The sequence below is a fragment of the Mus caroli genome, chromosome 11 (assembly GCF_900094665.2).
Source record: "Mus caroli chromosome 11, CAROLI_EIJ_v1.1, whole genome shotgun sequence".
Classification (NCBI taxonomy): domain Eukaryota; kingdom Metazoa; phylum Chordata; class Mammalia; order Rodentia; family Muridae; genus Mus; species Mus caroli.
In genome coordinates, this window is record NC_034580.1 from 22,282,211 (window position 1) to 22,304,509 (window position 22,299).

The following is a 22,299-nucleotide window of genomic DNA, read 5'->3' on the forward strand; positions in this document are numbered from 1 at the left end:
ATGCCCCAGTACAGGGGAATGCCAGGGCCAAGGGGTGGGGGTGGGTGGGTGGGGGACTGGTGGGGGGGAGTGTATTGGGGACTTTTTGGATAGCACTGGAAATGTAATTGAGGAAATTACCTAATAAAAAAAATAAATTAATTAAAAAAAAAAAAAGAAAATTGGCTCAAGGTCTATTAACAGAATGAGGCAGGAGGATCCTGAGGCCAGGCTGGTGGAATGGTCGTAGGAGAAAAGAATAAAAGAGGCAAATATAAAAAGAAGGAAAGGGTGGCAGCAGATATAAATGTGCAGTACAAAAGAATAATAAAACTTACAGAAGATAACAGTGAAAACTGAGGTAAAATGGATTTCAGAATCAACAACAAACTATAATCAATGAAGGAAAACTAAAAAATCAACTTAATTTTTTTTTGTTTTGTAAAAGACACTGTAAATAGAATTTTAAAAAAAAATCAACAGTTTGAGAGAAAACTATTTGGAAAGCATACATTTGCCAAAAGACGTAATAAAATATACAATGTGGTCTTAAAATTCAAAACCAGTGTCCAGCAAGGAAAATTTCTGGTCAAGGAAGTTTAAGAGATCTTGAAACAACATAGGTTGTTGCCAGTATTTTGTCTCTGGCAGTGCGCCCGAAATGAGCTCAAGTTGGACAGACTATAGTCCCACAATAGTTTCTACTGGTTAGATCAAAGTCAGCATTGCTTAGGAACTTATGAAACAGATTAGGTTCCTGTCGCCAAAAGAAGTCATTCTCTGCCTCTGGCAGAAGGGACAGAGGGCTCTCCACTGACTTATGCCTGTGGTTGCATATTAAAGCCATGCTGGTCTCCAGGCTCCCTCAGTCCCCATTCATGTATACTTGTTATATATTTCAAAGCCTACACCAGCCTCTTGGCCCTTCACCACTAAGTTAGCCTGCAGGCACCTCCAGAATGGAGGCTCCCTTTATCATGGGAAAGTTTCCACAGGGCTACTCCTGCTATTCTCGCTTGCTATTTCCTTCACTTCCACTGCTTCCCTAAGCCTGGCTACACCCAATCTGATTTTTTTTCTCTGTGTTCTGGACTCTCCCAGATGCCTCTGGATATTGTCCCTCTCTTATCCAAATACCAACCTTCTCCCTAATCCAAGAGTGGTGGATTCTTTACTGCACCCCTTGCAAACAGCCATTGCCCTTGATGAATTTGAAGGTATGACCTGATTGCTAAAAATATCACATAATTCAAACATAAAATTGGAGAAATCAAGTAGAATTGAGTCTCCTCTCTTAAGACTGCTCTCATCATATCAGAGGGCTCACATAAATACCCTTAAGGTTCAAGGAACATCATAGAAAGGCTACAAGAGGCAAAGGACCAGCTAGAACGGCTACTATGAGACAGTGTCTTCTAGATATGTCAGGGAATCTGCACCCATAAAAGCTCAACAATATGGTTGAGACCTATATAATGACTACACCAGTTGATATGACAACATGGATGGTGGGACATTTCATAAGGCACCAACCAAGATAAAGAGCTACAGCCAATGGATGCTGAAGGATCAGCTTTCCAGGGATGAAGTCATCCAATCACAAGCAGCCAGCTCACATACATATGTGAGCAATAGTAATGAACTCAGGTGTACTTGTGTGTGTGTGCACGCGCACGTGCATGCAGTGAATGTAAAACAGTAATAATTACAGAAGAGAAAATCAAAAATTTAAGAGGGAGTGGAATCATACATGCTCCTTCCTATAACCGATAAACCCATCAATATACTAGGCTTGGTCTATTGTTGATGTTCTTTCTAGGATAAATAGACATTGGTTCAGTCTCCACAGGAAAACCATGCAAAAGGCATATATCCCATTTATTTCTCAAGGAAATTTGGAATATGTCCTTTATTTTAGTTAGGGGTTCCATTTCTGTGATGGTTTGTATATGTTTGGCCCAGGGAGTGGCACTATTAGGAGGAATGGGTGTGCCACTGTGGATGTGGGTGTAGGTTTAAGACCCTCACCCTTGCTGCCTGGAAGCCAGTATTCTGCTAGCAACCTTTAGATGAAGATGTAGAACTCTCAGTTCCGCCTGCCTGGATGTTGCCATGTTCCGACCTTGATGATACTGGACTGAACCTCTGAACCTGTAGTCCAGCCTGAATTAAATGTTATCCTTTATAAGACTTGCCTGGGTAATGCTGTCTGTTCACAGCAGTAAACCCCTAAGACAATTGCTAAGAAGAGATACCATGACTAAGACAACTCTTATAAGGAGTAACATTTAACTGGGGATGGGGTATAGGTTGAGAGGTTCACTCCATTAACAATCATGGCAGGAAGCATAGCAGCATCGAGACAGACCTGGTGCTGGAGAAGGAGCCAAGAATTCTACATCTTGATCAGAAAAGAGTCAGGAAAAGTGTGATGGTTTGTATATTCTTGCACCAGGGAGTGGTACCATTTGGAGGTGTGGCCTTGTTGGAATAGGTGTGACCTGGTTGGAGTAGGTGTGTCAATGTGAGTGTGGGCTTAAAATTCTCACCCTAGGTGCCTGGAAGTCAGTCTTCTACTAGCAGCCTTTGGATGCAGATGTAGAACTCTCAGCTCTGCCTGTGCCATGCCTGCCTGGATACTGCCATGCTCCCATTTTGATGATAATGGACTGAACCTCTGAACCTGTAATTCAGCCTCAATTAAATGTTGTTTTTTATAAGACTTGCCTTGGTCATAGTGTCTGTTCACAGCAGTAAAACCCTAAGACAGAAGTTGTTACCATGGCCTGGGGTATTGCTGTGATAGGCCTGACCATGCTTTTATTTGTGGATTTTGGGATTTTGGGATTTAGAATGCAGTAGAATACTTTAAATGGGGCTTAATGGGTCATCCTAGTAGGAATATGGAAGACTTTGTTGGTGGTAGTGATTTGAACTGTGTTGATGTGGCCCAAGAGATTTCAAAGGAGAAGAATTTCAGGATGTGGCATAAAGACTGTTTTGCGGTATTCTGGTGAAGATTCTGGCTACTTTTTGCCCTTGACTGAAAAGTCTGCCTGAGGGTAAGGTTAGGAGACTCAGATTAATTGCATTGACAAAGGAAGTTTCAAAAAAGCCCAGCAGAGACTTTGTTCTCTGGTTAAGTCTTATGGAGAGTTTGAACGAGCATAGCAAACTTAGAAAGGAAAAATATAAAATATATGGTTTGAGTATTAAAGGAGTACCAGGAAGTGAAATGAAGCAAAATCCTGTGTTCTAGGAGATAACAGATTAAGGGAGTGGGACTTTGTGGCAAGATCCTTCTGAGCTAAATTTAGATCCAGGCTTGGTGCTATACACCTTTAATCTCAGGAGATAGGCATGCTGATCTCTGCATTCAAGGTCAATCTACAGAGCAAGATCCAGGATAGCCAAGCTTAGGCAGTGAAGGATTTGGAAAATAGAAAGCCAGTGACAATGTAATCGTACAAGTGGGTCATGTTCTAGTTCCTCAAGCAGCAGAACCTGACAGCTTCAGCCATGTGGCTCTGGCTCTAGAGTTAAGAATGGAAGGAACTACGGGGACAATTGATGCTGGTTAGCTGGAGCGAAGAAACTAGCAATGATTAAGAAGAGACCAGCATCAGTGAGGTGAAATCTTCTGGGAAGTGTTTTCTGGGAGCACAAGAAGCTGTGTTCCAGGGATTGTACTGAAAGATCCTGGCAGGATGTAAAAGGACGCAGAAGCCCTGAAATTGGCGAGATAGACGTCAGTGTTAGCAGAACTAGCTTCACTGATTTAGAGAAATAGAGGTGCACAATGCTCTGGCCACTCCTTGAACCTGTGTGTCTGCCAATGTTTTGACGTTCCTTGACCCATGTGTGTGCCCACTGATGAAGCCCATTGCCAGTTGTCTGTGATATTGGTTGCTGAGAAAGAGTCAGAAAATCTCCCCAGCAACCACAGCCCGGCCAATCCTGAGTTGCTACACCTGCACCAGACTCTTTCCTTGTACCCCTCCCATACCCATTTCTTGAGAATAGACATTGTTTAGATCTGGAAATCCCCTACTCTCCCCCTTCTCCTTTCCCCCCTGAGGGCCTATAAAAACTGGGACCTCTTTCCCCTCGAGGTCGACTCCTCTACCCCTGCGTGGGATATGAGTCGTCCCCAGAGCTCTGGCTTTCCCTGAATAAAGCCTCATGTGGTTTGCAACAAGCTCGGTCTATCCTGAGTTCTTGGGTGTCCACTATTGTCCTGAGGCCTGAGCGAGGGGCTCCTCTCGGAGTCTTTCAGTACCACATACTGCGACTGGACTTGGTAATGTGTAAGAGTCACCCAAATGGTACTGGTTTTGAAAGCATGAAGGGGTTATGAAGAGCAGCTGAAGCTGAAAGAACCCACGAGGTAGTTTAATGGTGGAGCTCCAGGTCGAAACATCTCACGCAGGAGACAGAGGATTCAACCACGAGGCTTAGAAGCTAGGGGTTTTTAAAGAAAAGGGGTGGTGCTGAGAGAGGAATTGGCTCGGTTTCACATGATTGGTTCATTTAAACATCAGCAGGGAGGAATTGGCATGGTTTCACATGATTGGTTCATTTAGACATCAACAGACTGTCAAAAGGGCGGGAGATAGGGAGGCACCAGGCCAGTCAAGACATGTAACAATGGGCCTGCCTGGGCATGTCCTGGCCCGTTCTGCTATTTTCTCAGCCCCAGGTTTCAAAGCTCACAAACAACTCTTTGGGCTATTTGACATACATTACATGAATCACAGATCTCAATTTTTTTAATTTTCTTTCAAAGCTTGGCACTGTGAGAGGCCATGAAGGCCATTGGTGAAAGTACAGTCTCAGTTGTAGTTGATGGCCCAGGACTGAGGGGGTCATGCAAAGGATTTGAGTCTTGACACCATGAAGAGAGCCTATAAGAGGTTATTGGTGAAGCCTAGTTGGACTAGAAGATCCCAGTGTATTGGAGATGTCAGTACCATGGGATGATCACCAAGAACAGAAGCCAGGGTGGAGTAGATCAACCTTAGCTTAGAGTACTACAGAGGACAGAGCTGGAGAAGTGATGCCAGCTCTTAGGAGGAGCTCAAAAGATCAAGTGGAATCCCAGACACTGAAACAAGAAGCTGTAACATTGAAATTGCCTTGGAGACTCAAAGATGTTAAAGATGCCAGAGACACGGGATACATGGTGAGGAAAGCTGCTAACAGGGAGTGGAACCAGCCCAGGAAAAAGCAGTTTGTTGTAGTCAACAAAGATGAAAAAGGAGTGGAGATCTGAAGACTGCTTTGACATCAGCCATGGACATGCAGAGTTTGGAGTTTGCCCAGCTGGTTTCCTGTCTTTCTTTGGGGATTACAGTTAAGTGATTGGATGAATCTCAGAAGAGGCCTTGAACTTTGAACTTTTAATATTGTTGAGACTGCTATAGACTATGAGGATTTTAAAGGTTGGACTAAATGCATTTTGCATTATGCTATGTTTAAGTATGGCCCCCCATAGACTCATGTGTTTGAACAAGTCTATGGGGACCAGGGAGTGGAATGTGATGATTTGTATATTCTTGCACCAGGGAGTGGCACCATTTGGAGGTGTGGCCATGTTGGAATAGGTGTGACCTGGTTGGAGTAGGTGTGTCAATGTGAGTGTGGGCTTAATACTCTCACCCTAGGTGCCTGGAAGTCAGTCTTCCACTAGCAGCCTTTGGATGAAGATGTAGAACTCTCAGCTCTGCCTGTGCCATGCCTGCCTGGATACTGCCATGCTCCCATTTTGATGATAATGGACTGAACCTCTGAACCTGTAAACCAGCCCCAATTAAATGTTGTTTTTAAAAAAGACTTGCCTTGGTCATAGTGTCTGTTCACAGCAGTAACACCCTAACTAAGACAAAACTGTCTTCTAGGCAGCTAGGAGGAGGGTCTCAAAGCCCACCCCCACAGTAACACACTTCCTCCAACAAGGCCACAGCCACTCCTAAAAGGCCTCATCTCCTAATGGTGCCACCAAGAAAATTCAAACCACCACATATTTCTAGTATCTGTTGCTCTGAACTCAAAACTGCCTCAAATTTTGAAGTCTATATCGGTACAAACAGAAAGATCTTCAGGGACACTTCTCAGGTTAAGAGACTGAATGAGGAGGGGGCAATTGAAATGAGTATCATAACATTCAGAGTTTGGAAAACTAACTTTTCCTTAGTTTACTTTCAGCCTAGCAACCAAGAGAGTCCGATGGGACTCAGAAATCCTAAGGGACATAAACTGTGACCAGAGGAAAACCTCCTGTTCTACCCTGAACAACTGGGGTCCTCCAGAGCAGAGTGACCGAATTACACTTTCTGCTTACTTTACTTTTTCCAGATCCCCCAGACACAGGTGAGCAGCATTATGAGGAAGGATAAAAAGGCCTACCTTCCTAGTCAAACAACCTGAAAAAGACACAGAGAACCAACACTTCAACAAGACCATGGGGGAGAGGGTTTGAGGCTGCCAGACTGGAAAGTATTTATGAACTCCAGTCTCCCTCTCAAACTGCTCACTTGAGTAATTAACACTAAGCAGTCCACACAGGGAAGAGTAAAGGAGAGGGCACAGTGCTAAGTCTTGGGTGGGACACAATGGGGCAGACTTGAGTAACACTGATGAGAATGAACTAACAACACGCCAAAACCTAGAGTGCGCTTGTCAGAACCTGAGGGCTGAGCACAACCAGGGCACCTTTCCTGATGTTTCTAACTATTCATATTCTCTGTTTAAAATAAAAAAGCAATATGAAAATTCTCCAAATATTCTAAATATCCATAATGCAATCTAAAAGCACCAAGTATAGAAAGAACAAAACAAAGGAAATCAAAAAAAGAAACAAAACAAACACACTCACATACAAAATGGCAATCAGCAGACACCAGGGTGAAAGGACAGAGACATTAAAGCAATCTAACAGATGTGAGAACAACTGTTCTCTGGGACCAGGCAAGAAAAGGCAAAGGCTTGAATGAAATAAAAAGCTAGAGAAACCTAGGAAAGATTAAAAAACAACAAACAAACAAACAAAAAACCTACTAGGAAGGATGAAATGACACCTCTGACAGTGAGAACATTGAACCAAATTATGTTCTAAATTATCAGGTAGCTGGCCTTGTTACAGTTAGACACAATACATGGAAGAGTCATTAAGCCTGATGGCAAATCAATAGACAAGTCTCCAGTCTTGAGAACAAAGCCAGGAACCCAAGGGCAACGGGAAAGGAGAACATGAGGAGGCACAGAACTAAAGAAGTAAACAATATGGAAAAGAAAGACTGAATGGAACGAGATCCCAACTACACACAGAACCTGGAGCCTCATGAAGCTCAGAGACTCCCCCCAGGAAAAGCGTGAAGATTGTAAACTTCCATCAGTTACGGTCACACTGCTGGGAGCTAAGAATAAAAATCTTTTAAAAGGATCTAGAACAACACAACACATTATCATTATGAAACAACGACAGGATTGAAGGACTAGATTTCTCATCAAACACCATGAAAAGAAAGGTGCTAGAAAAACACAATTTTAAGCTAAATATTTATCAATAAGACTCTTTCAAAAAGAAGGCTCAGTGATAAAGAAGACAACGTGTAAAAAAGAAAAATGTATAAGAAAATGTGGACTACCAGGAACAAAGGGAGAAAAAATATTGTAGATAGAGAACATAATGGTTTACATATCCCTTTTCCTAGTTTCTTTAAATATATTTGACTGCCGAGGAAAAAATTATAACATGTATTAACAAGACTCTTAATATAAATGGAATGTATAAAATAACTACAACATATCAAATTTGTGCAGTTTTGATGGGCTGAGGTACAACTAGGGGTCCAGCGCTTGCCTAGCATGCACAAGGTTCTGAGTTCAAACACTCCAGACACAAAAAAACAGTATAACGTGTCAATATTATAAATCCATAAACGTGTCAACATTATAAATCCATAAACGTGTCAATATTATAAATGCCTTCCATAAACTTGACAGTATAGATAGATGAAAAATATTGATAAAAACTGAAAAGTAAGAAAAGTCACGTGACAAGCAAATGGCCAGAGCCTATTGACTATGTGGAAGAATTCTAAGAAAACATTTGTAAAGAAGCAGTATCAATCCCATGCACTCACTTCCAGAAAGGAAAGGAGGGAATAGATCAGAATTTGTTTCTATGCAGTGTATGTTACCACTATTCCAATATGTAAACCAGAAAACATGGTAAAGGAAAAGGAATAGAAATGTGAGAGACAGGGTAGAAGAAGAGACATGGTAGCACACCCTTTTAATCCCAGCACTTGGGAGGCAAAGGCAGGCAAATTTCTGAGTTCGAGGCCAGCCTGGTCTACAGAGTGAGTTCCAGGACAGCCAGGGCTACACAGAGAAAGCCTGTCTCAGAAAAAAAAAAAAAAATGAAGAGGAAGAAGAAAGAGGAGGAGGAGGAGGAGAAGAAGGCAGCAGAAAGCAGCAGAAGGAGGAGGAGGGAGGGGAGGAGATGAACAGGAAGGAGGAAGGGACAGAAAGGAAAGGAGGGAAGGACTGGACGAGGAGAGGGGAAAGCTATAGATCAGCAGCTGTCTTTAATACAGAAGAAAAAAAAAACAACAAAAATGAAAATAAAGCAAATCCAGAAATATATATGGATATAAAATATAGATCAATGAGGCTTTATTTGAGGAACACAAGAAATTTCAACATTCAAAATTATCATTTACCATCTACCATAATCAGACTTAGTACAAATCACCGGGTTCTATCAATTGCTACATAAAATTCATTTACTGCAGCTAACATCCATTCCTGATAAAAACTTTCTACCTGCTCAAGGAAGCATCGTCTCCATCTTGTTAAACAGCATTAACAGAAAACAAAAACAAAAGCAGACTTCATGACGAGTGGTTGGATGCTGCTCCCCGAAATGGAGCCAAGGAGCAGAGGGAATCAGAGTTATTCAGTCCCACCATCCTACTCAAGCTGCAAGCACCAACCAATGTGACTGGTCAAGACAACAAAAAAGAGAAAGCAAGTATGGGAGAGAGTGATGAGTCTACATACAATACCACCAACATCTGTTAAAAAAAAAAAAATTAAGAACAAGAATGTTAACCAAGATCCTAAGATATAAAGAAACAGTGAGGGCTGGAGAGATGACTCAGTGGTTAAGAGCACTGACTGCTCTTCCAGAGGTCCTGAGTTCAATTCCCAGCAACCACATGGTGGTTCACAACCATCTCTAACGGGATCTGATACCCTCTTTTGGTGTGTCTGAAGACAGCTACAGTGTACTTATATAAATAAGATAAATTAATTAATCATTTTTAAAAAAGGAGGAGAAGGAGGAGAAAGAAGAAAGGAGAAGGAGAAAAGGAGGAGGAGGAGGGGTACGTTCTGTATCCTATTGTGTTAAATTAAAACTGTGATATATTAAAATTTAAAGAAATACACAAACACAAATCTCACTTTCCTCTATGATAATTTTAAAATATGGATGCACCTGCATATAAAATGAAAATGATTAGAATAAATAGAGGCCAAAATATTATATAAAATAAATACATAATGTACAAGTTGGCTAAAAAATGTATAAAGAAGAACAATAGACATTTAAACAACTGTGGACTTGAAAGAGGAACAATCTGAATGTGGAGGGAATGAAGAGAGAGAGGGTCAGAATAAGCAGGACAGTCAGGGGCTTGCTCCCAACAGTAGGTTTGGAGACTTTCACATAAAAGACCCTGGATTTTTGGGTGTTAAGCAACTGCACATCAAAATTTTTAAACAGATCTTCATACACACAAGAATTCCATTCTTTATAATACCATGAAAGTCTCCAAATTAAAGCTTCCCCTATAAAGTACATAATCAGTTGCTCAGAATAAGAATATTTTAGCATAGTTATCTGCATTCAAAGTTTGTTAGTAATAGAATTCTTCTTGGAAGACTGATATACAAAATGAATAGAGCAGGAATGCTTGGTTGGTGAATGGGGGAAGGTGCACTAGAGGCCCTCCCCTCTCTTCCTATACAGCTAGGTTCAAAGGTGACCCATGTGAAGATGTTTTGCCAGTTTATTATAATATTTCTAGGGATAGTTACAGTTTCTTATTGGTATCAGCTACATTTTATTTTATTCGTTTAGGATAAAAATAAACTGATACCATTCTGGTCATTGAAAATTCTACCAGTGGCACCATTTCCCTTTCCTCCACTAAGCTGCTTAGGTGTATTCACTCACTGCTTGTGATGGCTACCCTTTGCAGTCAATGTGACTACATCTATTAGAACCAAGCAGCTGCATACACTTGGGAAGGAGGTTTAATTGAATTATTTGAAGCAGGAAGACACACCTCTAATCTTGGCCACACCTTCTGATGGCAGCCTATAGAAAGAACATAAAGAAGAAAACTTTTGCTCTTTATCTGCTTGCCCTCACTTTGATGGGCAAGTCCATTCCTTCAGTGGCATTAGAGTCTAGCCCTTTGAGAGTCTAGCATTTACTAAAGACCAGCAGAGATAAAAGCCTTGTGTACTGCACAACTACTGGATTCTTGGGACTTTCCATGGCAGACAGTCATTGCTGAGGAACTAGCAGGACCAACCAGTAAGGCATTTTAATAAATGACATATATATTCATCCTTTCAGTTCTGTTTCTCTAGAGAACTCTAATACATTCCTAGAAACTTGAATTACTGGATGAAAAATCACAGAAAAAAATGTTTTTTTAATCTTCACATATATATAAGAAAAATCTCTCAAATGCATGGCCTCCTTTTCTCCTTTCCTCCAACTACTGATGTGTGTGTGTGTGTGTGTGTGTGTGTGTGTGCATGTGCATATGTATATGTATATATTCTACTCAGTTTGTATCCAACGATAGGTAGATAGATGGATAGATGGATAGATGCGTGCATGGACGGATGGATGGGTGGATGGATGGATGGATGCATGGATGGATTTTTTTTTAAGACAAAGTCTCAATCAGCAGCACAGCGTACTCTCCAGCTTTTGGTATTCCTCCCAACTAAGCCTCCAGCGTGATTACAGGTGTGAGCACCACACTCAACTCACATATTTTAATTCACTTATCCTTTTGATATCTCAGTCATGTGCTTGTATTGTATCTTAATGACAATCTGCTACAAAATGAAGTCAGGTTATCTCAAGTGTGCATTTCTGTCTCCTCTGTCTCCTAAGAGAAAGAAACTTTGTTATATTTGGAATCATAAACTTTGATATTGGAAATACAGTCTTATTTCTCTTAACTATCACAGTCTATCTATTTTCTGGGTCTGAAATGAGTTCTCACTTCTTATATGAAATCTGTATGTTAAGAACGTACTAGCAATCATCGATCCATCCCCATGTTTTAAAGTCACTTTATAATACACTCAATTCACATTTCAAACAATGGAGGATCTAAGTTTTGCACTTGACACTTATCTTCTAAGATCTGCTAGATATACTGATAATATTCTTGAAACTAATTCCTGATCATTTCCTTACACCAATTCCTTTTGACTTAGGTTTGCTTTACTTTTTGTTTGTTTGTTTGTTTGTTTGTTTGTTTCTCTGTGTAGCCCTGGCTGTCCTGGAACTCACTCTGTAGACCAGGCTGGCTTCGAACTCAAAAATCCTCCTGCCTCTGCCTCCCAAGTGCTGGGATTAAAGGTGTGCACCACCACCACCCGGCCAATCTCATCTTTTTGAGATATTTCATGGTGCGTACAATTTATATTAAATTAAATAATTTCAGAATACTGAGATCAGATCAAAGGGTATCAGTTCTTCTGGGATGGAGGTTCTTCCGATTATAGGAGCTCATATAATTTCTTTCCTTCCTCCTCAATCACAGAGCATCTTTCCATTCATTATGTTTCTGTGATTTGATTTCTTTCCAAAGTTTACTGGGTGTGATTTTTTTCCTATCTACTTCCCAGTATTTTGTAAAGATAGAAGGTTTCTATCATCATAACCATCTTCAGTTTCCTCACATCTGACATTGGAGATCTGAGATATTACATGCTCTCTAGAGACTGTCAAGTAAAATGGATACGTTCCCTTACATACAAAAATTGAAATGACTAACCCACTTCTCTTTTTTCTTTTCTCTCTCTCCCTCTCCCTCTCCCTCTCCCTCTCCCTCTCCCTCTCTCTCCCTCCCTTCTGAGAGAAAGTTCAACTTACTATATAGCTAAGGCAGGCCTTGAATTTGTGATCTTGGAAAGCTATCTCACAGCCATCATCAAGTATTGGGGTCTCAGGGCTTTACCATCAGGTTTGCTAAAAATGTTAATTTTAATTTAACGTAATAGCTTTTTATTTTTGCAATTTCTTTTTATTATTTTGTGTACATGTCAAATAAAAAGGGATAACAACTATCATTGTAATCCACAAGTCCTCCACTGAATACCTACTCACCTCTATATGAACTGTCTTCATTTTTCTCATGATAGTGTCTGCACTGTCAGCCTCAAAGGACATATAACTCAAAAGAACAAATTTTGTTTTCAAAGTCTAGATGCTATTGTAGGTAAAATATTTTTATCTGAAATAAATTCTTTAGCAAGAAGAAAATTCTTTAGCCGGGCGTGGTGGCGCACGCCTTTAATCCCAGCACTCGGGAGGCAGAGGCAGGTGGATTTCTGAGTTCAAGGCTAGCCTGGTCTACAAAGTGAGTTCCAGGACAGCCAGAGCTACACAGAGAAACCCTGTCTCGAAAAAAAAAAAAAAAAAGAAGAAAATTCTTTAACAAGAGTCCATCTACCCATGTATTTTTGTGCTTTACCTTTTAAAAGACCTAGTTTTCTAAACTGTACATCTTTAAATTACCCTCTAAGAAAAAAGCAGTTAAGAATAATTCACTATCTGTAAAGTTCTCTCTCCTCCAGTATGTTTCTTAACTGATATTATAATATGTGTCATAATTAAAGAGGCCTCCCTTCTTTCATTGTCCTTGCCCTGCATTTTATGAAGACTTAACACATCCCTTTAAGTCAGACAAATTTATTCAGTTTCGAAAAGCCTGAAAATCTAGCAAGTCTTTCCTATCCGATCGGAGTACAACTGTTTGACTAATCTCACTATTTTTGCATTAAAATATTGTATGACCTAAGCTACAGCACATTTTAATTGTTTTTTTTTTCTGTCCCAGCATTGGGTTTCCTGTAAATATCAGATGTTCTTTCACAGACTTGGTGATCTTAATAACAAAAGCCTAGCACCAGTGCTCTGTGCCTTGGGTTGTCAATCTAATGAAAATGGCATCACTGTAGACATCCCCACTAACAGATTTCTCCACTTAATTGCCAATACTATCAATGGTATATTTAGCTGTCGTGTTAGAAATTAGCTTGTCTTACTCACATCACTTGCCATATTTTCTCTGGCTAGCTATAAACTCAAAGTGTTCTTCTACAAGGGAAACCAATCCATAGAGCAAAAAAGCCTGTGCTCAAAAGTAAACAGCGAGAGTATTTTAAAATGGGGCCTGGAGGCATAGCACTACCTCTTAGGGCTCAAAATCCTCCTCACCAAGTTCCAAGAAGATGAAATGAAATAATGCACATAAACCCCTCACCCCAGCACTTGGCACACACCAAGAAAAGGATTCTAGTCGTTTATGGTGATTTCCCAACATTGCAAAAGCTGATCTTTTAGTTATCAGACACATGGGACACACTCATTCTTCTCTTTCATTCTTTTCCATGATTCTCCTCTGTGTTCAGGGTCCCTTAGTAAGGCTGTGGTAGCGCTCCTCTCCAAAGTCTCATTAGAGGGCACCCAGAGTGCTTGAAATGGAAGCTACATTCTTCTAGTGCCTCTCACACATGTTGAAGCTTCTGACTGGTCTTGTTTGAAATGAATTTGCAGGCACTGCCTTTACTCCACACTTAGCATAGGAGAGAAAAATGGCCAGTGTCTCTGGGGAATAATTAACAAAAGACAGTTTGTTTCATCTTCATGATAAAATACAGCATTCCTACTAAAAGGCAAATTCATCATTCCCCAAAGTTAAATAGAATGGCACTTTAAAAGTAATTCCAGCTGATTAAATTTAGGATTCTGGAAAAAAAATTAATTCATGAATATACTCTGAATCTTTCATTTGATTTTAAAATGTATAAATGTTCATTTAACTTTGAGCCCTTGCCTCTCAGTGTTCTATTCTGAGCTAGTCAAACAAGTGGTAGCAGGCATGCTGGGCTCAATAATACTGCCTCTCGTATTTAAATACTCTATTTCACTTGGATTGCAAATTAAAGACAGTCTCCTGAACACTGACATATTTCCAATGCCTGACTTCACAACTCGTGTTGGTTTTCCTCCACTGTTTTGCCTCTGTGTGTGTCAACTTTGGCCTTCTTTTCTTGCTCCCCTAGGGCACTGCTGTCTCTTTGAAGCCATTGTCAGCTTGAGATGAAAAAAATGTACATTAAACCTCGTGACTAATTATACAGTTAGAAAATTCTGATTCTCAAATACAAAGTACCTATGCTTGGAGACTGTAACATAAGCTTCTGACTGTGCACAAATCCCTCAATCACATACTTCACAGACTTGGGTTAAAAGAATTCCTGAGCTAGGCATGTAGCTCAGTGGTAGAGTGCTGGTGTAGCAGGTGAAAGGCATGCTGGATCCCCAGCACCTGACAGAAGGAGGAGGGAGTGGGAAGAATAGTTTATTTTCTGTTAAAGTTACTGGAGCTTACACATCCCATGCATAGTAGAGAGTTGACCCAACAGAAAACACCATACTTTCCCCTAAAATAGTAAGAACTGGCTTATTAAATCTACTTCAATTAAATATTATCCAGGTCATTTTGTTTGTTCATTTGATTGTTGTTGTTGTTTAGTATAAAAGGATGTTTATTTGGCAGGAAGCGGACCTGGAGAAGAAAGTAGAGGCAGAGAAAGGAGGGCATAGAATGATAGAAAGGGAGGAGAGAGGAAGAGGAAGAGGAAGAGGAAGAGGCCGGCTGGGGACACCTGGAGAAGAGACAGGAGAGAGACAGAGTGGATGGACAGAGAGAGAGTGAACTATTTTATTATAAACATGGAAGTGGTTAGATTTAATACAGTGGCCACTTTTTATATTATGCGTTAACAGAGGAGACATTTCCCAATAAGTCCTATAATACATACTTAAGTACATGTTATATAATATTTTAAAAGTACATTTGGAAAAATAAACGTATGCTACTCTTACCCCAAACTCCCTAAAAATATACAAAATACTGTCTGTGAATATGAAATTACAGTGTCTTACACATAGACCACACATTGTACTAAAAACAAAGAAAAGAAATCCCACAAAATGTAGTACCTTTTTTCTAAAAGTTTTCTATTTTTTTTCCATAAAAACATCATCTATTAGGGTACTGGAGAGATGGTTCAGAAGTTAAAATCACTGGATTTTCTTCCAAAGGACCAGGGTTTTATTCCCAGCACCAACATAGCTGTTCACAACTGTCTGTAACTCCAGTTCCAGGGGACCTAATACACTCACCCAGACATACACGCAGGGAGAACACTATTGTACATAAAATAAATTATTTTTTAAAAACCTTTGTTAATAACTGTGACCTGCAAGGCCATATCTCTGCACCCTGGGAGTGCCAATTAGGACAGCACAATGTGGTGTAGGGTGGAAATGGCTGGTCGCACACATGAAAATCCAAAACGTTGGTATGTGAATCATTACTGACACAATCACTTTGTTCCCATTGTATGGCCACAAATGGCAAGTCTTGGTTCTCTCCTGCTTGTCTTCACTTCACTAAGGTTTCCAATCAACTGGTCCCAGCAACTGGCCTTCTTGGTTCTAACCCTGCAAGACTAGGTCCTCTGCTAGCTAGCTCTTGGGGGCCTTTTCTGTGAGACCCAATTTCCTCTTCCTCTCATTGTACTGCACATGTCACATGGTTACCAAATACATTGGTGAACTACAAGTCACCAGCATGCCAGTGCTCCAGGAAGCCCAGCAATGACTGGGTTATGACAGAGCAGCCCAATGCTGCTCAAGCACATTTCTAATGGGGAGAGGAAGAGTTAAAAGGTGTAACCCTCACCCTTCAGAATTGGTCACAGTACCTGAGCAGAGCACGTTGGATTAAGGTCTGCACAAAGCCAAAGCACAGAATTTCATTGCTTTTGTTGGCTCGTGCCATTTCTTTAATTAATGTCACTTTCTCTGGTTTTAATATCAGAGCGAGTGACAAGAGAGCTTCTGCATGAATTGTGTTTTCCGAGGACTGTATGGCACACTCTCCTGCAGTCTGACAGAGGGACGTGCCAGCTTCACTTGGCAGTTACACTGCACCAGCTTTAGTTTTAGGAGTTTAATTTGTGTCAGTTATATGTTTTGAATACGTTGAAGTATTCACAACGGTCTCGTGGAATCTGTTCCATAGATAAAGTTTACGCAGTGGAAAAACAAAAGCAAGGGTTATAATGTGATTAGCAAAGCTGCTCACGGCCACAGCTGGCCTTACAGGCATGCCTATAAATTTAAGAGTACTTAGGAGAGAGGATTAAAATGATCACAAGCACAGGGCCCTCTCTTCCTGGTTTGGGGGCAGTTCTGTAGTGGGTGTGAGACAATCATAAGGAATATGACGTTTAGAACTCAATTTTATGCAAAATCCATTATTCAAGAAGCAAAGTTTATATACATGATAGACATGTAAGGAAGTGAAAGTAAGAATAGGAAGTTTAGTTACTTATGTATTAAGTTGGTCCTAACATTTCTGTAACCTAAGTTGTTATTGATAAAAAGAAAAAATTCAGAAAGATTTCTCCACTGAGGGGAAAGGACTCAACTCTTCTTTTGGCTTGTTAAAGATTTTCCCATTTCAGGCTGGAAGACTCTGAAGGTTTCGATTTGGAGTTACCCCTTCACCCCTTCCTCTGTACACTCCTGCGAAGCACCATCAGCTCGAGCTGGAACAGCTACACCATGGAGTTCTTCTAAACTTCGCCTGCCCTTTCTAAATTTAGGGTTCTTTACTAGAGCAGGTTGAAGATGTGGCTTTGATTGCACCTGGCTCCGCTGGAGAAGAGAAATATTCATCTTTACTGAGCGCATGCTGCTTAAGTGCTGGAGGGACTTGCAGGGGAGTCACTCTCCCCGGAAACTTCATTACAATACTTTCTCTTCCCCACATGAACTAGCAATTCTCATTCACCAAAGACAGAATTTTGCCTGACACCACCACAGGAGTTCCTGTTTGACTTTCAAAATTAATCAACCTCTAAGCTAGAGTAGAAATGGCATGTCCTTTAACCTTAAGCACAAAAAGCTCTTAACAGACTGCAGTTTTTAGATCCCTGGATGGGAGTTTGGGCCCCTGATACTTAAACTTGATTCACATACTGGGTTTCTGGCATGCCTTTGCCCATACCCATCTGCTAGTCTGGCACAGTGCCCATTCAGAAGGTGTGATGCCAGTTTCAATAGTGCATAGGTGCCAATCAAAGATGGGTTTGGAGGGGCAGCATGCAGAACGCACTGAAAGTCAGTTCTTCTGCCAGGAGATCCTCCTGTTATCGTCTAATGCCAATGAAGGGCCACATGCTTCACTGCCTGGGATCACACTGCATCTGTAGATGCTTCTGGCCTTCAACGGATGTCTTTCTACAACATCATTTCCCTGGATTGGTGATGCTAAGGAAAAGCTTGGCCTACCTGGCTGTCTAACGAAATAAACAGTACACATCTCTCACAACTGTCTTGAAACAATTGCTGAGTCATCCATCTCTTCTGCTAAAGTGGTTTTTGACACAGCGTAACTATACAGTGTTCAGGAAAAACACAGTGCTTGTGACAGAGATGTAAGAGGCAAACCCTCAGAAGCATAATTATAAATCCAAGCATGGAAGCAGTATAAACTTCACAAACACCTTTGTATCATTAAATGTGGGAAGTGTCCTGATCCTAGTAGTTAGTTTCTAGTGAAGCCTTATTCCAAGTTTTAAAGTTTCTCAGATATTTTTTTTTTCTGATTTGTTTGATATACATGGATACCCCTGGGTCTTAAAGGAAAGAATGTACCTCATACTATTTATTCTTCCCCTCCTTTCTCCACAGAAGCAGAACCTAAAACACTTCAGAAGCAAAGTCCATCCATATTTCATAAGGAAGCCAGAAGCTCCCGAACACAGAGAATTCTTTTTATTGTGTGGCAATAGAGGTGAGTTCATTTCATAAAGAAGAAACTTCCCCACAGCAGTGAGTTTCAAATTGAGAGAAACGGGGGGTGGGTGGGGGGAGAATATCTTGACCAGTGCTAAGAACAGTAAGGCAGCTACAGTGCAGCAGAAGGGACAAAATACATAAATGTGGGGCACAAACAGTAAATTTATGAACTGCCCTATGATAGTTAAAACTCTTGAAAATGAAGACGTGCACATAAAATGGGTTGTTTTAAGGTCAGGTATATTTTTTTAAAAGTAAAATAAAAATGAGGGCTAACTAAGCCTTGTAAGAATTCCTCCCCTTCTTTTTTTATAAACAGAACACAAACTTGGGAAATGAACAGCACTGTCTGCTATAAATTCAAGGCAAACATTCTATAGAAGTTACTTGAAAAATTAATATCTTCTAGAGATTTTTACTTATCTATATCTCATACATATCTAATAAATAAATAAAACCAGGCAAACTTTTTCAAATTTCCATGTCTTACCAGTGCTTTCACTGGGAACGAGATTATTGTATAAATAATATGCACCACTATTGTACTCCCTTAAATAATCCTTCTTTTCTATTATTGTCATTTTCACAAGACTAACTGCCTTCTATTTAAAAAAAAATAGCAAAAATAACATTTAAAATTGCTACTAGAGTCATGACTGGACTCTCCTGAATGTTACTGTGCATACCTTAAATAAATAAATAAATAAATAAATTACAACGAAATAAATAATAAACAAAACAACACAGTCTTCTATACCTTTATAAGTAGAGATCATTCCTCACTAGTAAATAAGTTAAATTTGGTAACTTCCAAAATTCACCCCCCAAAAGCATCTTTTCTGTTTCTGAAGTGCCAACTTGGGCTAATGTAAAAGCAATAAGGAAAAGCTTCAAAATGCACTCTGCTAAGGCCAACCGCTTACCCATGGATGACGGTCCTTAAAATTAAATCAACTTTAGCTATGAAAGGCATGATATCAGAATTTATTGTCAATATGTCAATAAAGCACAGGTGCATTCTTTTAGAGAAGTGACCCTCAACCTGTGGGCTAAGACCCCTTTGTAGAAGGACACAAATCCTTCACAGGTGTCACCTAAGACCACCAGAAAAGTGCTTCTTACGGTCTCATAACAGTAGCAAAATTAGAGTTATGACACAGCAAAGAACTTAATTTTATAGTTGAGTGTTACCACAACATGATGAACTGTACCACTGTTTTAGAGGATGACATAAGAGTACCTTACACGGCCTCTGTGTCTAAAAGGACTCCTCGGTGACAGCCCACCGTCTCAGCCTCAGGCCCTCCAACAACAAGACATTTTAAAGGAATGTAATGGACATTTATCCCACATCTTCCTTTTCTGCATTTTCTTTAATTTTTGGGTCTCAATCCCTTTCATATTTGAAGCAAATAAGTAGTAGTCTAAATAGAAATGTTCACGATGCCCTGTGCCACTCTAAAAACCATGAAAGGGAACAGGTAGAGAGTGGCAAATAAAACACACAGGCACCTATGAACCGTCTCTAAGTTCTTAGTTTTACACTAGGAGTTAAATCCACCACAATTCAAGGCAGAGGAGACAGGAAACCCCTCTAATGAAAGCCTCTCCCTAGTGCACCATAGAACCAGATATTTAGAATGTAAAATTTTAAATAAGTTCTACTTATCAAGTACTTACTAGGTTCCAAACTCTTCAAAACCATCTCATTCAATCCTCGCAATTATTCTTACAATTACATAGACTAGGAACAAAAATTCCAGAGGCTTAGTAAGGTGGTGGCCTCTTGATCTGTCAGTGACTTAGTGGCCAGTCAGGATTCAACCCACATTTCCCCAGCTCTGGAAATTTTTGCTCCTATTATACATGTCTCCCTTGGGTGAGTGGCTTCCATGATACATGAAGCATTAAAGGGAATTCAAACCTTTTGTTTTCTTTCCCTGGAGTTTTAGAAACTTTTTTGCTCATTTGGTACTAAAATGACAGCAACTTTCCCACTCCCTAATCAGTCCCCTTCCCTCCCACTTTCATATACAAAGAGAGAGCACAGACTTTGTTCTTGTATTCAGACTTTTCTCATCCCTAAGAGGGACTATTGATATGAATGCTACAGGCACATTATCCCTCCAAGTCAAGAGTAAACATGGATTTCTCTGCCCCTTCCCCTTTGCTTCACGTTGCTGATTACCACCAGGCCTGGGCTATTGATCTCAAAGCTAGAGACAGTTGTACATGCACAATGAGCCAGCCAGAGCAGCTAGTTTCTTCTCAGCCTTAGGCCACAAACGCTGATAAAGTGTCTGCCAAAGCAGTGTGTCTGGGAAGAATGTCTGAAAAGAATCACCGGACATGATTATTTAAAATAAAATATAAAAAAACCTTGAATTTAAGTGCTTTGTGATATATATGCAGGAAGTGAAGAGAACTATGATAAAATGCCAGAACCAGGGGACTTCTCAAGGAACTGCTTATTGGTCAAAAGAATCAGTGAAAACTAACTAATCTCTGAAAAGAAGTGTTTCTGAGAGTTCTTACCCAATGAAGAACACTTGCTCATATACACCTTTCCAAGATAGTTTCTAAAATTCAGATGGTGGGAGGGGATGTCACCAACATGCTGAAAAACGCACTGTAAAACAGATTTTATTTGGGCAATAACAATCAGAAAACAAAAATCAAAAGCCATGTGACTAACAGAATGTTCTGCACTTGAAAAGACATGTCCATCACTCTGACACATGGAGAGTCATCGTTTACAACCGGAGCCAAACAAGTAGTGTGTATGTGCACACACAGCCTTATAAAACATGTATATAAAGGTAATTCTTAATCTCCAACTTATACCTGAATCATGTTACCCAAGAGCTTTCATGAAGTATATACTCCAAACCCAGTTGACTCTTTTCTAATCACCAATATTTTATTCATCAAACCTAGTCATTTTCCCCATCCCACCACAGCATTAAGATATTCCTAAATGGTCTCTTTAAATTCAGCATAATTTCTAAATTTTTAGATGTAGTGTAGAAGTACACCCAAGCAAGGTCCCCTACCTATCATAAAGCACAGAGGGTAATCTGAGCATCCACTGTGTCATTTTCCCAGGGAGAGCATAACCAGTAAACTGCAGTCACACGAGAGAAGTTTGTTCATACCACATAAAAGATGCTTTCAGTCATTAACCTTAAGTCTATGTAGAACCCTAGCATTGCCTAGATGATAATCATTAGGAGTCAAAACGTAGAGAACAGAGCTACAGCACAGCAGGTAAAGGTGCTTTCTCCAGAAGTATGCCCACCTACCTGAGTTGGCATCCTAGAAACCACATAAAGGTGGAAGGATTGTCCCCTGACCACCACAGGTGCCCTGTGACATGTCCAACATATATCATACACATAATATAGCAAATATTTTTTAAAAAGGATCACAAAATATTTATATTTATACAGCTGTTGTTTATAACATATAAAAATAAGTGGTTTCAGGAAAACAAGTTCTCAAAAAGAAAATTTGAATTCTGTCTGGCAGATTGTGCAATTAAGCTCTGAAAAGACTTCTAAAACTTACTGGGGAAAAAGAAGACAAACAGGGAACATGTTATGTCAGTTATGGCTTGAACCTAATGTTTAGTTAATGTACTAAACATTAACTATCTTCAAATTACTTTTTTTAAAAAAAGAATCTATGAATTCTGTTATTTCAGTTAGCTCTTAAAATACCATTGTTACCATAGTTACAAAGATCACAGATGTAATTAGACTTGGCAACTTAGTCATACTTTACCTAAGTATATCAGTCCAAACCCTCCAGAGCCGATCATCTTGCCCAGTGCCCACCGGTTTCCTTCCATATCATCCAGAATTTTGCCTTCTGGAAGTGGAACCGGAAGCTTGTATTTCTCTTTTCTTCTTGGTGCCATCACATCTATTGGCAGAGGGATGAGATAAATAGTTAAAACTCTAGCATTGAAACTCATTTCTCCCAATGTCTTTCCCAGAATTAAGATTAGGATCCTGAAGTCAATTCCAACTGGATAAGCCATCCACAATATTCAAGTTAGAAATTCAGATACTTTGAAACCTAAGAGATACTGGCATGTATATATATATATATAT

General features: G+C 40.0%; 1 protein-coding gene across 1 annotated transcript in view; it reads right to left on the reverse strand.

Moving 5' to 3' along the window:
• The window catches only part of Vrk2 (VRK serine/threonine kinase 2), a 117,361-nt gene that overhangs the window by 93,220 nt on the left and 1,842 nt on the right, over nt 1-22,299 (reverse strand). Inside the window, exon 2 of the mRNA XM_021177191.2 lies at nt 21,968-22,108. Within this exon, the coding sequence (XP_021032850.1) occupies nt 21,968-22,103 (136 nt within the window). The 5' untranslated portion in view covers nt 22,104-22,108. The remainder of the gene's footprint in view (nt 1-21,967; nt 22,109-22,299) is intronic.